An 18,397-nucleotide genomic window follows, 5' to 3' on the forward strand; every position below is an offset into this window, starting at 1 on the left:
GGATTGTCCTCTAAGCAACTCCGTAGAGCACTTACATGATTATTGAGAGATCTGGGAGGGTCCAGCTCACTGTGGATGATGTCACCTCTGCACTGTTGGTTTTGGGTGTGATAAGAAAGCAGGCTGAGCAAGCCACAGGGAGCAAACACTCCTCCATGGCTTCCTCATCAGCTCTCGAATTTGGGTTCTTGCCTTGAATTCCTGTCCAGCCTTCCCTTAGTGATGGACTAAAATGTATAACTGCAAACTCAAATCCTTTCCACCCACATTGCTTTTGGCCATGTTTTTATTCCCACGGCAATAGAAAGCAATTAAGACAAGCCTGTTACTTGGGGCGGTGGTGGCACACGCCTTTAATCCCAGCACTCGGGAGGCATAGACAGGTGTATCTCTGTGAGTTCGAGGCCAGCCTGGTCTACAAGAGCTAGTTCCAGGACAGGCACCAAAGCTACAGAGAAACCTTGTCTCAAAAAAAAAAAAAAAGACAAGCCTGTTACACACTTTCTTCTCTGTGTCATACACACTCCCCTTCCTTGGTCACTATGGTAGTGTGAGTAAAACTGAAGGGTAGCCAGAATGTGGGACTCAGAAGGTGGCTATATTCCTCTGTTTTTGACTTCTCCAGCCCTGGCATCAGTAGGCCACCTTCCTCAGTTTCCAATCTTCCAGCCTAAGGCACAGACCATCCAAGTCTCATTCCCATTAATCCCACTATTATAACTGAATTACCCCTAGTTATATATTTGGGACAATCAGTATATTTTCCTTGCTTGCCACTTATTTTTATTTACAACAGTGAATTTTTTGTTTGTTTATTTATTTTTATTTTTTTGAGACAAGGTTTCTCTTCTCTGTAGCCTTGAAGCCTGTCTTGGAACTCACTCTGTAGACTAGGCTGGCCTCTAACTCACGGAAATATGTCTGCCTCTGCCTCCCAAGTGCTGGGAATAAAGGCGTGTGCCACCACTGCCTGGCTATACCTATGAATTTTAAAATCCTTGGGGTCTCCACAGCTACTGTTTACCATGTCCCATGTTTCCAGTTCCCCGTCTCCATTCACTCAAGTGTCTGAACTGGGATGAGTTATTGACCCCTGGGTCCCACTGTGCTCTGCCCCTGGCACTGATGCTCTTTCTGCCTTCAGTGCATTTGGATCACTCACTTTATTTCCTCCACAATGTTGTCATCCGGGCCAACACTGGAAGATACTTCAGAATCAGGTCTGAAAGAAAGCCCTGCTACTACCATGTCCTTAAAACGGTTGGGGAGGATCTGGACAGATAAGAATCCTGTGAATACTCATTAATTAAATTGTGTGGAGAGAGATCACTGACTGCAATGTCCAGAGCAGGATTTGTCCATGGAACCTAGGATGTTTGTGATGTACGAACCCCACAAAGGGGGATGGGTACTCAAGACGTTCTGAGACTGGAGTCCACTGTCACCTGTGATCTCTCTTCTCACTTGTCAGTGACTATAAGTCCGCAAGCAGGAAAGTATGAAATAGGAGCATGCCATGGGCCTAGTCCTTCCTGGAGGACAGAGAAAGCATCTATCCAGTTTAACTGATTTGGGACCTGAGGGTCGCCAAGGAAATTGCCCATTCAAGTCACATTAACTAACACTGGGTGATATTGAATTTTAAGGGTAAAGTTCATGCTATTAAATATCCCCTATTACTGCTGTCATGGTGAATGTAATCTGTTTGAGCATGATTTTTTTCTGTGATCAGACACATGGGGCTCCATGGCTTGAGACTTAGCATGGTCTGTATCTAGAAAAAAATGAAAAATACAAAAAAGAAATGCATAAAGCTGAAAATAATGACAATGAACATTTTTTTTATTATCATCTAAGCATGTTGTAAGATTGTATTCTCTCTGTGGTGCTCCTCTGAATTTGCACATGCACCTGGAGTTCAGAGACTGGGTTAAAGCATCATTCTTCGGCAGCCATCCACCCTGATTTTGAGACAACTTATCCCACTGGTAGGGTGTTTCCTCCCGGAGATCTTTCGGCCACCATTCCCCAAGTCCTGGGGATTACAATGCTATACTACCTGCCTTATTGTGTGGAGTATGGAAGGAGATTCGTCTTCTCACGCTTTATTGAACCCTTTCCTTAGCCCCACTAAACAATATTCCATGAAATAGAATGAGTAGTATGCTTAGACCTATCCTGCAACAGATCCAATATTTCGCCCACAGAGACAAGGGTGAGCACGATTTAATATTGAGAGATAGTTCCAGTTCTTCTTTCCATACATTTTTCTACTTTCAGTAAGAATGATACTGGCATATATTGTCCACTATGCAAAAGCACAGAAAATAAAATTGCCAAAGGACAATTTTTAGACACACAAAGTAACAGAGCTTAACAAATGAGAAATAGGTGTGTCTGGCAGGCAGAGAGAAGAACTAGGAGGATAAATCTAGGAGAAGAGGAAGAAGTGAGAAAGGGAGAAGAGTAGGGTGACAGGGGCCAGCCACTCAGCCTCTCAGCCAGCTATGGAGTAAGATGGAAATAAAGATTTAAAAGCCCATAGGCAAAAAATAGTTAAATAGAACAGGTTGATTTAAGTTAGAAAAGCTGGCTAGAAACAAGCCAAGTTAAGGCTGGGCATTTGTAAGTAAGAATAAGTCTCTGTGTATTTATTTGGCAGGCCCCCAAAGAGAAAAACACCCACCTACAGGCATGCATTATCTAGCATGTTTGATTAAGTTACCTTGATAATATTTCTGGCCTTTATTTAATGATATTTTTCTCTCTGGGAAAGAAAAGCTTTTAAGAGTTTATACTGTCCTTAAATGGATAGAGTAAGTTACCTCTGCAAAATACCAAAACATCTGCCCTATTCTGTACTCTCTAAAACTTTCCAGCAGTGACATCATGTTTTGGCACATTTATGTACATATTTATCTTAAATACACATGTATAGACAAACAGAAATGATGCTAGACCTTCACTGAATAAGCAGAGCATTCCTACCAATGATCTAGTTTGTTGGCTTACAGATCGTGCTTCTAAACAAGCAGACAAACAACCACCTAATGAAATTTCCTTCTTTTAATTATGCCAGAGAATGTGAGTGTAGAAGAAAACTAGAAAAACTAGGAAGTCAGAACTGGCCTTAGCCTCATCGTTTTTTGAGTTTTAGACACAATGCTGACACATCAGACATTGGATTCATCATTACAAATTCTACAGCATGAACATGAGCCTTGACTGTCCTTGCTGACTTAGAGTGTTCTCTGGCTTAGAAATAGAATAAGCCCTCTCCCCCAAAGGGGTCACCTCTAAGAAATGCCTATATGTCTCTTTCAATCTCTATGTCTGAATCTATCCTATTGGTTTAATTACTCTGGAATATTCTGACTTATATACAATGCTTACATTTGTAATCTCCATAAAAACTTTGTTTTATTTTCCTTTTTGAGTAACTCATAATTATCAAAAAAAAAAAAGTTTTCAAGTCAATTGTGATGGCTCAAACCAGAAATTTGGAAACAGAAGTGGGTATTACTATGAGTTCAAAACCAGCCCAAGTCATTTAGAGAGATTCTGTCTTAATAAATCAACTAATCAATCAATCAATCAAAATTGGTGTCATGTCAGAAATATGAGGATGAATCAATTTATTCTAAGAAATAAACAAATATAAAACAATGCATTAAAAGAGTCATGGACAGAAAGTGTATGACCTTTTCAATAGGTGAAAAGTCTTTGACAAACTTCAACATCCTGCATGATAAAATCCATGAACTAGGAACAGAGAGATTATACTTCTATATCACACACACACACACACACACACACACACACACACACACACACACATTTATATCTGCATCACAGTGAAAGAGAAAATTGGAACACATTGTCTCCCAAACCAATGAGAGAATGAGCCCAACTTCATGCAATATTTGTGCTCATTATAGTACTTAAAGTATTAGTTTGATCAAGAAGGAATAGAAAGAAAAGAAATACAAACAGCAAACAAATAAGTGAAATTAGTCTTTTTTCAGATTATATATCTTCCTATTCTTAAAATGTCCTAAAGTCTACCCTGAAAATTCTTTTTTAAAAAAAAATATTTATTTATTTATTATGTATACAATATTCTGTCTGTGTGTATGCTTTCGGGCCAGAAGAGGGCACCAGACCCCATTACAGATGGTTGTGAGCCACCATGTGGTTGCTGGGAATTGAACTCAGGACCTTTGGAAGAGCAGACAAAGCTCTTAACCTCTGGGCCATCTCTCCAGCCCCTACCCTGAAAATTCTTAAACACCGTAACTACCCTGGCAAAGTAGCATATTACAAAATCAGCCCATGAATATGGCAATAACAAGTACTTGAAAATAATGTCAGGAAAACAGCATAATTAAAGACGGACCACAGATAAGCAAATAAACAAGTCAGTGAATAGAGAAATAAATAAATCATAGGCATGAACTTAGCTAGTAGTATGAAAGCATAATGCATCAAATAAAAAATTAGAAGACACTAGAAGATATAAAAAAAACCTTCACATTTTATGGATGGGGTAATACCAATATTTTAAAATTAATGTATTATTGAAAGTGTTTTATATATTAAATGGGATCATAAACAAACCTGCAATGACTTTCCTCGTGGGAATATTTGAAAGCATCTTAATAGCCACATCACATAATAGTCAGAGTAATTCTAAATAAAAGAACAATGCTGGAGGTACTGCAAGGCCTGGTTTAGATTATTCTTCAGGGTGATAGTGATCAGAATGACTCAGAGATGATGGAATGGAATAGAGGACCCAGAAATGAGCCCACAGAGATACAGCCATAATTTTCTACAAAGTCATCAAATTTCCTAGAAAGGAGGGATAGTCTTTTTAGCAAGTGGCATTGGGAAAACTACACACTCACAAGTAGAAAACAGAAACTAGGTTTTGTTTGTTGTGTTAAAAAACAAATTCATAGTGGCTTGAATGTCTTAGTATGATTTTGAAATTACTAGAGGAAATCATAGGGATAACATGTTAAGGTCCAGGGATAAATAGTGGCTTTCTGGATAGGACTGTCATGGTCCAGAAAATACTAACAAGAACCTCATTTTGGATTGTGTAAAATTAAAACACCCAAAAACAAACAAGATAGAACAACAAAGAAAAGACACAGCAACAATTCACAGTGAAGCTAAAATCTATAGACTCAGAGACTTGTTAAATCTATAAGTGACACATATAGCAAACTGAGAGGATGCAACAATTAAGAAACCAGAAAGAGCAAAGAAGGCAACGAAGAAACATGCTTTTTCAAATGGAAAACAAATGGCCAGAAGATATACCAAGTCATACTCAACAACTTTTGTTATCGGGCCTATGCATATCTGGGATCCAACTGGTCAAGATGTGGGAAAGGAACGCTGCATGGCTGTGCCATCATGGACCAAGTCCTTCCCTCCCAGTGATGGAGCATTGTGCCCTCTGACATTGAGCCTAAAGTTAACTAAAAGACGAAGTCAGAAAACCGAAACAGATGAATCCAACACAACACCTTCTAGAAACTATACTAAGATTCCATCTAATCGTAGTTAACATGACTGTCAGAGTAAAAGGATAAAAATAATCCCAGCAGATGTCAGTGTGTGGAAACATGGGAGGAGTCCTCAATAATACTGGTAAGAATACTGAGTCCTAAAGAAGTAAATATGGAGGTATTCCCAGGAAAATGTCTAAGACTTTCACATTGTCTTATGTCTAGCTTTTGGCAAAACTAGTTTCAAAGTAGACACTGCTCTCTGGGCCTCTTCCCCTCAAATAGGCTTCAGTAGTCTCTCTGCAGATAAGGAAGAACCCCCATCATGCAACCTCTTCTTTATCTTCCTATCAGTTTTTCTTTTCTTTTCCTTTCCTTTCCTTTCCTTTCCTTTCCTTTCCTTTCCTTTCCTTTCCTTTCCTTTCCTTTCCTTTCCTTTCCTTTCCTTTCCTCTTTCTTTCTTTCCTTTCTTTCCTTTCTTTCTTCCTTCCTTCCTTCCTTCCTTCCTTCCTTCCTTCCTTTCTTTCTTTCTTTCTTTCTTTCTTTCTTTCTTTCTTTCTTTCTTTCTTTCTTTCTTTCTTTCTTTCTTTCTGAGACAGGGTTTCTCTGTGTAACAGCTTTAGCTGTCCTGGAATTAGCTCTGTAGACCAGGCTGGTCTTGAACTCACAGAGATTTGCCTGGCTCTACCTCTGAAGTGCTGGGACTAAAGGTGTGCACCACAACCAACTGGCTTCTTATCAGTTTTTATAATTAAGTTACATCTCTATATGGAACCAACTGTGCACCATTAATTCAAAGCATCAGAACTTTACATACAAAAAGGACACATGCAGAAGGTTCAACATGGTGGCTCACACTTGTAATCCCAGAAGAGTGAGATAGGGATGGATCACTACTAGTTAAAGACCAGCCTGTGCTATGGGGTAAGATCATGTGTCAAAAAAAAAAAAAGAAAGAGAAACAAAAGCCCTTAAGTTAATCAAAATACTGACTCTGAGCTTCTCAACGTAGTAGTCACTGGCATAGGTATCCCTGAGAATTTGAAATGTAGTTATCATATCTTGTATAGAGATATGTGTTCATTGTAAAATATATACTAGGTTTTGAAATTAAAATGAAGAACACAAAATATCCCATTAGTCATTAATACTGACTGTGCCATCCAGTGATAAATTCTTGGATGTTTTAGAATAATAGAATCTGTTATTCAAATGAATTTCATCTGTTTCTTTGGCAAAAGAACTGGGTCCAGTGTTGGGGCTCTCCTCCGTGTAAAGGCAGTGAATGGTCAGTGGACAGGCCACTCCACACACCGAGGCAGCTGCCTGCATCCTGAGCAATGTTGATGTGAGTCCCTGCAGTTCCTCTGAGTCCACTGCCAAAGACTTGTGATCTCTGTGCCTCTAACACAGCTTTTTTTATCAGTCCTTTTGATAAGCCACATCAGCCATGCTCTCCAGGGACATGACATGGCAAATATCTCTGCCTAATTTTGGAGACTATTAAGAGAAAGTTCATCAGTCTATGTATCATCTATCTATCTATCTATCTATCTATCTATCTATCTATCTATCTATCTATCTATCATCTATCTTTCTAACAATCATCTATCTATCATTGGCCTATTATCTATTCATCTATCTACCTATCTACTATCTATCATCTATCTATACATCTATTATCTATCTACTATATATCTACCTACTTACCTATCTATCATCTATCTATCAATTATTTATAGATGTATATAAGTATTTTTTCAACAGCATATTTTTTTGTTTTGTTTTTGAGACAGGGTTTTTCTGTAGCTCTGGAGCCTGTCCTGAAACTCATCTCATAGACCATGCTGGCCTTGAACTCATGAAGATCTATCTGCCTAACTATGCTTCCCAAGTGCTGCGATTAAAGATGTGCTCCACTACCACCCAACTTCCAATAGCATCTTAAAAAGTGCATTTGTTTTTATTTTTTGGGGGACAGTCATCAAAGTCAAACTATGGAAGAGAGGAGATGGGTTAAAACTTGAGAAATGTGATGAAGTTGGAAAATGGCTCCTAGGGCAGAACCCTAGGCTCATGTTCTGAAGAGCTGTTCCTTCCAAGCTGCTGTGATCCCCACTTTATCATGTGCCGACCCCACAAAGTTATGACTACAGATGTTACTGTGATGAGCATCCCATAACTGTATATGGCACACATACTTAGGTGCTACTGTGTCAGTTCCACCCTTGTGCTGGAAAGGGAAAATAAGATTTTATCATGCTGGCCAGAGGTCATGTGACCCAATACTGTGGTGTTACTGGTAGTGAGACTGCCAGGAAGGAGTCTCCAACAATTGCTGGAACTAAATAACCAGAACTTTTGGGAATCAGAAAAGATACTCATTTCATTTTTAAAAGTCAGCTCACCCACACTGCTGAGATTTTTTTTTGTGTGTGTGTGAGCTTCTGGAGATGCTCCAGCCACACATTCATCAGCATTAGACCATTGACTTTTTCTTTATTATTGAGTTATCTCAGTCAATAAGAAGTGGCATGTCTCTCAAATTATTTTATTTTATAAACTTTGAAACTTTGAATTTTTACCAGGTCATGAATTAGAAAAGGAAAATTATGAATATAACTGCATTAACCTCTGACAGTGAAGAATGTGTTTTCCTTGGCATAGTTAGGACCTAATAAAACTTGATTAAAGAACAAGAAATATTTATTGAAAGGTTATTATACCGACTTTGACTGTATAAAATATATAGCTGCAAAACTGTAAAGACCTTTATCTTAAGAAAAGGGCCTTTTATCTTATATTGAAAAAAATTGCATAAAGAGAATATGAGAAAAAATGTATAAGGAGAGGAGAAAAATTACAATGAGTTAAACAAGTTTTCATGCAGAAAGAAAACAAGGATATTCTAACTCTTGATTCTCAAGGCTGAGATTGTCCTGGAGGTTACAGACTGTTGCAGGAGTAGTCTTTAATCATTAATTTACAACTCAAAATAAATAAAATAGGCACTTCAACTTTGTTTTTATATTCATTGAGAAAAGGTGATACAGTGGGGGGTGAAATGGAAGGCAGAAAAAAACAGTTTGGGGGAAATAATGAAGCGTGAGGTCTACAGGGTGCAGAAAATGACTCAATGAGCAACTGAGTAACCTCCAGGTTATCCTATGACAGGCAACCACAGTTGGAAGGAAGGAGAAAAAAGAAGGGCACTCGGGAACATCCCAACAGTACTGTCTTTCAAAGGAGTTGATCACTGTCTTTCAAATGGGTCAATTATTCAAAAGAATTGTGGAAAAGCCGGGGGAAAGGAATCCAGGCTCTGGACAATGAGGACACTTCCATTGTGACAACAGAAAAACAGAGCTAAGGACTTACAGCAAGAGAACATTAAGCGGGGTATGATTATCTCTAGGAACACTCAGAGAAAATGAGCAATTGGGGAAGATTGATAGAGACATGGGAGAGAAAACAGAGTTTTTCCAGGAATAAGAAAATAATATGTTAAACATGCTAAGCCCCGGTTTGTGTTTCTGAACTTTTACTTGAGCCTAGATCCTTTCCTACCTGGCCCCTTCTGATTCCACCCTGTGACATGGATCTAATGTCACCCCTTGTGTTGGAGATTCAGTGAGGATGAAGTCCTCTGACATAGTATCTGACCATTCCTAGTTACAGAGCTGGGGATCTATCGTCACAAAATCGTTAGCATCACAGAGAGCTCAGCAAACACCAACACCGGACAGCAGAAGATCCAGGCAAGAAGACACATTAAAATAGATGTGTGTTGACACAGTGCTTGGCAGACTAGCACATATTTAAAGTCAAATTGGGTTAACTAAACTTTTGTTTTGTTATTTTCTTATTTATCTTTGATACAGTACTCTCTTATAGCCCAATCTGATGTCAAACTCCCTATGTAGCAGCTGATGACTATGAACTCCTGATACTCCTGTCTCAGTCTTCCAAGTGCCAAGATCACCAGGAAGTCACCATATCCAGCAATCTTCTCTTGTATTATTTGATACATGAGTGGTAACAGCTCCACTGGCCGGTGGGTATGAGATTCACACCATAGGGACTGTTTAGTTGCTTTTCTGACATCTCATTAAAAATGCAGTGAGTATTTGCCTGGCCTTTTGTTTCTACACCAGCAAGGTGAATCGCTCTTAAGAACCCAGAACCCGAGATTTGATACACACATCCTCAACAACAATAGTAGTAAAATAATCCTACCACAGAGGCTGAACATTCCAGAAACTGGGAAAAGGCTCCACCCTGAATGGACTCAGGGACATAGTCCATTCCACCATGATTACCTCATTCCAAGTGCTGGAGTGTTGGAAGAGTTTTTAGAGGGTGATATGGAATTGTCTAATTATCTTTAATTTGTTTTAATGTAGAAGGGTTAAACAAGGAAACATGAAATCTAATTTTTAAATAGCAAGAAATAGTGGTTCACACCTGAAATTATAGCCCCCAGGAAGCTGAGGCAGTGGGAGCGCTAGGAATGTGAGGCTACAGAGGGAAAAACAATGAAGAAAAAGATAGAAGAATAAGGAGACTATACATTTATAGCCTATCAGGATGCTGTGGCAAAGGGGATTCTATGAACAGAAATGTGTAAATCCTGTGAAGGGGATAGGAGACCTAATGGGTATTTGAGGTCCAACGGTGGGTCTAACTTGCTGATACAGCTAGTGTCCTAGCAAGGTTTCCTTCATTCTGTGTCTTACTTCCTTGGAAAGCGGGGTTCATGAAGGGCCACCCTTTCCAATACTGCCCTCTTTTAAATGGGTGTAAAGTTACCAATGTGAGCTACAAAGTCACTTGCTAGCTAGGTTCAGGCTTCCCTTCTCAGGCGCACAGGAGGCAAACCTACCTCTGCAGAAAGGAGCTGGGAAGTCCCAGGAAGCACCATTCCCAGGGCTGACAATGCAAGTCAGAATGGCGTGACCTTCCAAGATGTAACCAGAGAGACAGCTGTATCTGATCTTGTCGCCGATGTTGAACCTTGTTCCGTGGAGGACTCCTTTCAATATTTCCCCAGGGTTTCCACACGTGTGGCTAGGTAAGACTGTGGGAAGGAGAAAAAGAGGTTAAAGAAAATGTTCTATGGAGATACATTTATTTCATAAAATAAAAATTACATTTGAACTATTAAAATCAGTAAATCTCTGCAGTAGAAAAATAATTCAGCATGCTTAAGAGCTAAACAGAGAATGTGTTTGGAGTTTAGAATATCTGCCCTGACACATTTTTATAATGGTGTTTGAAAAGTGCAAATAAATGCTTTTGGTTAAAAGATGAAACTATAGTTGTATTAACATACTGTCTTACAGAAAAGACCTAGATTATTTTGGTAATAATAAGATTTCACAGTATATAGAAAGAGCCAACAAGTTGAGGAAGTAATGTCACAGCTGGGGCACAGATGCATGCCTTTGTGGATTTTACCTCAGACCTCATTATTACTAACCTGCCTTATATGAAACATTAATTGATATCCAACCTATGTTTATCTTTAGACCTTGGCATGTCTAAAGTACCCTGTCCCATACATATCATCAATATCCAATCCATGTACACTCCCAGTCTTCAGCATCAGCACCATAACTGATACATACCACTCAATAGTATTGGATGCATATTCATCCTCAGACCTCAGCATCAGCACCACACCCAATACACACCACTAAACAGTATCCAATGCATGTTCATTCTTAGACCTCAGCATCAGCACCATACCTGACACACATCATTAACCAGTCTCTGATGCGTATTTATCCTCAGCATCAGTACCACACCTGACACGCATCACTAACCAGTATCTAATGCATGTTGATCCTCAGCATCAGCACCAACCACACCTGCTGCACACCAGTAACCAGTATTGAATGCACGTTTATCCTCAGACCTTAGCATCAGTGCCATGTCTGTTATACACCATTAACAGTATCAAATGCATGTTTGTTTTCAGACCTCAGCAGTCGTACCACTCCTGATGCACAGCACTAGTTGGTACCCAATCCATGTTTCACCAATAAGATTTGTTCTAAAGGATAAGTAAAAGAATTTCTCTTGAGCCAACAGCTTGAGAAATCGTGATGCTGAGCCCTAGGGTCTGTTTACCAGGCATTCACAGCAGCCTTTTCTCCATTTGCGTTGCTAAGCTAAGTCCTATAATGATCTGCAGTTCAAAGTTGGGCTTCTGATTCTGTTTGTTCTGGAACTTTCTTGTCACCTTCAAAGATCCTTATCTCGTCTACCTCCATAGGGGACTCTCAGTGTGATGAGATCCCTAGTCAAAGGACACAATTTGGGATGGAATTGATCCATAACTCATCTGTAAGGATGAAAGACAAATGTGTTCGTATTTCTGCTCGAAACTCAGCATCCTACCAGAAAGTCAGTGATTTCTATGAAATTGCCAAGTTGTCCAAGAAACATACTATTTTATAAAATATTTTCAAATAAAAACCAATTTCCAAAGGAATAAGTTATTTTCTGAGTGTTTGTTTCATACTTGTGTGTGTGTGTGTGTGTGTAGGAAGAGGGTTCTTAGAAATTTTATAGGCATGTCTATGTATTATTACATGGTTTAAATAATGCATTAATTATGCCATCTAGAAATATTTAGAGAGCAAGTTTGAGTTTATAGGTGGTTAGTATTACCTTCATGAAAATGAAGTCACTACTTACAAATACTGTAGTGTACATTTAATTAAGCAGTTTCCATAAAATGTTTAGAAGTTTAGATAAAATAGATCAGTAAGTCAGTTGTCCATTTTGCCATTCTTCACAGAAAGGGTATTATGAGTTGACTTCTCTTATGTTTTTAGAGCCAAGAAGTATTGGAAGAAAATATATAACCTCAGTGATTGCAGAACTATAAATCAAAACCATAATGTGATATCACCTTATTGAGGTCAAAGGACTCCTTTGAGAAGAGAAGAATAATCCCTATAGGGAAGAGGCATAGGAATGAACACTTTTTTGTTTGCTTGTTTGTTCATTTGTTTGTTGAGACAGAGTTTCTTTGTGTAACCCTGGATGTCTTGGAACTCACTCTGTAGACCAGGCTGGCCTCGAATTCAGAGATCCTCCTGCCTGTCTCCCAAGTGCTGGAATTAAAGGTGTGTATCACCACCACCTGGAAAAAATGAACACTTTTATCTCCTATGGGTATGGATGTGAATGAATGAAGCCATTGTAGTAAAAACCACGAAAAAAAAATAAAAGTCTAGAACCACCAGGGAATTCAGCATTGGCATCACTGGACACAGAGGATAACGTAAGGATAAGGAGTCAACATGTCAGGAATCTCCTCCACTCCCCCCTACTGCAATGGTATTCACAGCTTCCAAGATACAGAAGCAGTCCAGGTGTGCTCTGCCCAATGAGTGGGTAAAAAAAAATGAGGGGTTGGCTGGTGAGAAGGATTACCAGGGGAAAGCACTTGTCCCATAAGCTTAAAGAGCCAAGTTATACCCCTGGGGCACAAATGGAGGCAGAAGTAGAGAACAGACTTCAGGAAGGTATCCTCTGACCTCCACATGTGTGCTTGATGCGTGCGTGGACATGATGATGATCAGGACGACGAGGGTCTTCAGTGAAGAAAGAAAATGTGGTGCATATACTCTGGCCATCAAATTAACGCTATTTTGTCTTTTGTTCCCACTCAGTGCTCCTGAGCCTGGAGGAGTCAGAACATATGAAACCAGCTGGGCACAGAGACACAAGTTGGAGTATGAGGTTTACTGCTAAGATAATTATTGTTTAATTAGCTCCTACTAGTACTTCTTACAAGAAGTCACATATTTATTTACTCATCGACTATGTCCAGATGAATTGTTTCCCCAAAGACACGTGTTATAAATGTGAATATATTAATATTTCTGACCTACTCAGGAGAACTACAACTGCCATCGCTGGCCTAAGCAGACAACCAACAGATGCACTCTGGAGCTGAATGCAGTCTGTTCAACGCTTGCATAGGTAATACTGTGGAAATAATTTTTCAACCAGGTGTGGTGTCACACTCCTTTAATCCCAGCAATCAGGGAACAGAGGCAAAGGGATCTTTGTGAGTTCGAGGCCAGCCTGGTCTACAAAGTAAGTTCCAACATAGCCAGGGCTGAGAAATACCTTGTCTCAAAAACAAAACAGAACAAAACAAAAAATGGTTTTTCAAATGCACTTTGATATAGATACTTTTGTTGTCTCTTGCGCAAAAAAAAAGTTGATGTATCACAATTCTTCACTGAAGAAAGGAGAGAGAAGATTTGGGAATGTGCACATACTTCACAAGTTCAAAGGTCTCATATACATATATACTTACACACATGTATATACATATAGGTATATATAATATACATATATTTGTATATATATTATATATAACATATTACACATATTATATACACACATATATAAATAATATATATAATACACAAATACATATATAATATATGTATATATGTGGGTGGGGTTGAGGGCTGGGGTCAAGGATATAGGGGTGGTGTGTGTGAAACCATTGCTGCCTGTGGATCCAGGGAGTTCTGTGGGTAAGCTGAACACCATTCACACATGTGGAGTCTGATTGTTATGCAGGAAGACTGGCAAGCGCTACTTCTCCCGCTCTGGAGCCCCTTCAACACCACCCTCTTTGTTCCTGTTGATGGGGGTCACCTTCACCTTAACACCTTGAAACTTGATTATAGCAGAATTCAAAAACCGCACATCAAGCACCATGTTTGTGAGGCAGGACACCGTTTCAAAGGACAGGGAGTGTGGGAGATGAAAGTGGCCTCGGGTCTCCTCTGTAATTCTTAGTCACTCTTTATTCAGTGAGAATGACTCATCAGGGCTTGTTTTGCAGAGAAGGTGTGAAGACTGGGGTGGATATTTCAGACTCCAAGTATCTGTTCCTTCTGACCCAATTATGAGCGTGATTGTAAGCAGCCGAGAGTAGTTCTGCTAGGTGTAAATTGATTGACAAGGGGAGAAAGACTTATGGTGTCTCTGTATGACGTGTCTAGAATAAAGAAAGGACCTCGGCAGGCTCTTGCTTAGTATACAGTAGCTCAGATAAATGACAAGTCCAACAACGGGCAGAACACGGAGTACATGTTCCCAGTCTGTAATAACGCAGAGTACAGTTCTCAATCTGTAATAACACAGAGAGCATGTCCTCAGTCTGAGGACCACATACCTCACTGGCTTTGTGAAAACACACACACAAAAAAAAAGGTTTTAAGCAAATATTGGAATGCTGGAAAGATGGCTCAGTGGTTAAGAGCACTTGCTGCTCTTGCAGAGGACCTGAGTGGGATCTTAGCATTCACATAGAGGCTCACGAGCATCTGCTACTAGAGTTTCTGGGGGATTTGACACTCTGTTTTAGGCTCCATGAGCATCAGATATGCATGTGATATAGTCATACATACAAACAAAACACTTATGCACATAAATTAAAAATAAAAATTAATTGGATAGAATATCATATTTGAAATACCGAATCCATTGACAATACATAACTTTAAAGAGATTCATTCCAATACTACACACACACACACACACACACACACACACACACACACACCTAGGCATCAAAGTATTAACATGAATTAAATAATTTTACAGTATTATAACTAGAATGATTGAAATCTAACTCTTCTATAAGTAGCACACATTTATACATTTGGGACTTAGTGTTTGAGAATACTTATTTTCAGCTAACATTTCATTTTTGAGTACTTAATTTTAAGCATTTCCTTATTTATTAACTTATTGTCTGTGCCTGCTTGTCTGTGAGCCATGTGCTAGCAGAGCCAAGAAGGGCAGAAGAGGGGATTGTATCTCCTGGAACTGGAATAACAGGTGGTTGTGGGCGCTGGGAACTGAACCTAGGCCCTCTGGAAAGATCACTCAACTCTCTCAACACTGAGTCATCTCTCCAGTGCTAGGATGCTTTTAGGTTTCTCAAATTTTAGGAGAAGTAATGTCAACAATCAAAAAGACGATCTAATAGAAAATTTATTTCTGGCTACAAACAACAAAAATGAAAAAATTCATATTATTAAGCCATTGCCAAGCTCATAAAAGTTGTGGATTGTGAAAAATAGACTAAGGATAACTAATCTGTGCAAATATCCAAGGCTCAGATGGAGAAGAGTCGCCAATACAGAGAAATCTCAGGTCTGAAGAAAACAAAATTAAAATCAGCTATATTCAACCTAATTATTATTTCTGCCAGTTGGCTTAAACTATTCTTTTGGACATTTTCCCTGACGTTGGGGAAAAGCCTTCTCACATCTCCTGCAGGGACAAGTGCACAGTAACCCTTTAGCAAACTCTTACTGAGTTTACTGACCTCTTTATTTAATCTTCTTCAATCCTTGCTTGGATAAAGCAACCCCTGGCCCATAGGGAGCCTAAGAAGCGAGTCTTCCAGCGTGAGAATTCTGCACAGAGCAGGCATTAGGTCATATGAAAAGATCTCCTTAAACATTAAGGCTTAAAGGCAGTGTAAACTGCAGGCAAACTTTTAGCTCCTAGGGCAGGACTCCATCAGACATCGGGGTAGTTACCACCTAGGGCTGGGAACACGGTTGTCACTCTAATTATGCTGTGGAATTTCTCTCAGCAAGGCTTCAGATTTGGCAAGGACATATGGTCACAACTCAGTGACTTAATTGACTAGCACATCAAACCTTTAACCCAACTGTTTAAGAGATTAAATGGATGTCATATTAAATCCCTGCCCAAAAGAAAAGTGAACGTATGATAGTAAATGAAGACCCACCGTTAATATTCATTAATGAAGGAGACACAAGGCTAGCAAGTAGCATTTGAAATTCTTTAAGGAATGATTATCCTGAAACTGGGTGCATCAGGATTCGTGCAGGGAGGCTTACACCTTGCCTCCCTGATAGTCTCCTCTTCGCTTAAGCCAATTAAATAAATAAGTAAATAAACAATCTTCAAATGCCCATACAGGATAGGGCACAGAGTTATGTGCCTATGGGCAGTTGGTAAGGGAAAGTTCCTCACCCCTTTCTTTTGACCCTTTCCAAAAGATAAGTGGAATCTGATTATGTGGTCTTTAGGAGTACCAGAAGCCAGGTTTGCAGATCCCGAGACCTGGAATCTGTTCTTTTATGGTAAGGAAAGGGGAGATGCTAACAGGGTGAAATTATGACAATAATGTTGAGGTTCCTGAAGTGTGCGTTCTCAATTTTTTCACCCCAGAATCTCTCTCCAGCTAAGGGAGGGGACTGTAAGCTAAGTAGCAGCACCATGGATGGTCCTGAGAGCCCCTGAGAGCTAAGTGGAAGCCATGGAGATGCGCACATTGAGATAGAAGGTGAAGTTTGGTCAAATCAGAATAAAAATGTAAACCTTGAGTGGGCTGAATAGCTGTGGCCAGCACTGATGGCCAGCCAATCAGCACAGGATATTGCAGGCATCAGAGTTGACACTCACTTGTGTTTCTGGTCCAGAGATGTGGAACAATGGTCCAGGTCTGATACAAAGAAAAGTCCACCATAACTTTATGTGATTCTGTCAGAGGCTAGCAGGGTTCACTGGCTGGCATGCTGCTCTGGATATTCCAATAATTCTCAATTCTTAATTGTTAATAATTATTCAGGTGGTAAGAAAATAAAAAAATAGAAGGAAGTCATAACAGAATGGCCTTTAAAATGGAATATAGTTATTAAAAAGACTAAGAAATTATTTTTAAAAATTTGTATTTTTCATTATCAATGCATATTTATTTTTTGTATACTAACTGATAATACTTGTAACACACTATGCGCTCTATACTGTTTTATGAGATAAATCTTCATGCATATATATGCATATTATGTAGATAGATAGATAGGTATTTAGTTTTATTATAATGAGCAGCTTACTGAGGAAATGTTGGCACAGAGAGGTTCTCTGAAGTTTTTTGCCACACAGAAGTATGGGTTGCAGGTAGATGCAGAGAATATTTGCCAGAACTACGCTGGAATGCCTTTCTTATTGATGACTAGGAGCTATTGAATCTACAGTGCCGTCCACAGCTTCTTCTGACAACAAGATTATATAGATTCGGAATAACTGCCACATTTTCTCATGTAGACATGAGGTCAAAATTAAAGCACAGCAGTTTATAATTTTGCCACCAGCTTTCCAGGTAAATTCGTTTAATGGGGCATGAACACAGCGGAGAGACTGAGCAGTGGTAGCTCTGAAAGCAGCAGACAGACCAGGAAGAAAGTGATCAGAAATTTGTATTTCAGGATAGTTTTCAGCAGTGGTTGGAAACTTTCCTAAGAATCTGAAGATAAAGAGCACATACACCTCTCTCTCTCTCTCTCTCTCTCTCTCTCTCTCTCTCTCTCTCTCTCTCTCTCTCTCTCACACACACACACACACACACACAAACACACACAAACACACACAAACACACACACACATACACACACACAGACACACACACACACACACACACTACAAACTGTCTTGAAAGAGGCATTGCTCTAGTTTATACTAGAAGTGTCTCCAAGAGGCCATGCATGAAAGCTTGGTCTATGGCACTGTCTGAGGTGGTGGAACCTTTGGGTGGACCCCAGGAAAAGAAAACTGAGTTATTGGGGAGAAGCCTTGATTCAGGAGCTATTGGGCAGCAGACCTCTCCTCTCTGTCAGCTTCTAGAGGATGAACAAGTTCCCCCACAACACACAGTCACACCATGAAATTCTTCCTCCCTGCTGGCTCACAGTCACAGGCTTTGGTAACTACAGACAGACTATCAGCCAAAATAACCCTTTCCTCTTCATAGATGTCGTCTCCCGCATGTCGCATAAGAGAGACACAAAGCTGACTAA

The 18,397-nt window shown here is 39.5% G+C and overlaps 1 protein-coding gene across 2 annotated transcripts in view; it reads right to left on the minus strand.

Moving 5' to 3' along the window:
* The window catches only part of Csmd1 (CUB and Sushi multiple domains 1), a 1,402,422-nt gene that overhangs the window by 673,153 nt on the left and 710,872 nt on the right, over nt 1-18,397 (minus strand). For both annotated transcript variants that reach the window (XM_075986282.1, XM_075986281.1), the window contains exon 4: nt 10,402-10,596. In XM_075986282.1, coding sequence (XP_075842397.1) covers nt 10,402-10,596 — 195 coding nt within the window. The remainder of the gene's footprint in view (nt 1-10,401; nt 10,597-18,397) is intronic.

Source organism: Microtus pennsylvanicus, chromosome 9, assembly GCF_037038515.1.
Source record: "Microtus pennsylvanicus isolate mMicPen1 chromosome 9, mMicPen1.hap1, whole genome shotgun sequence".
NCBI lineage: Eukaryota > Metazoa > Chordata > Mammalia > Rodentia > Cricetidae > Microtus > Microtus pennsylvanicus.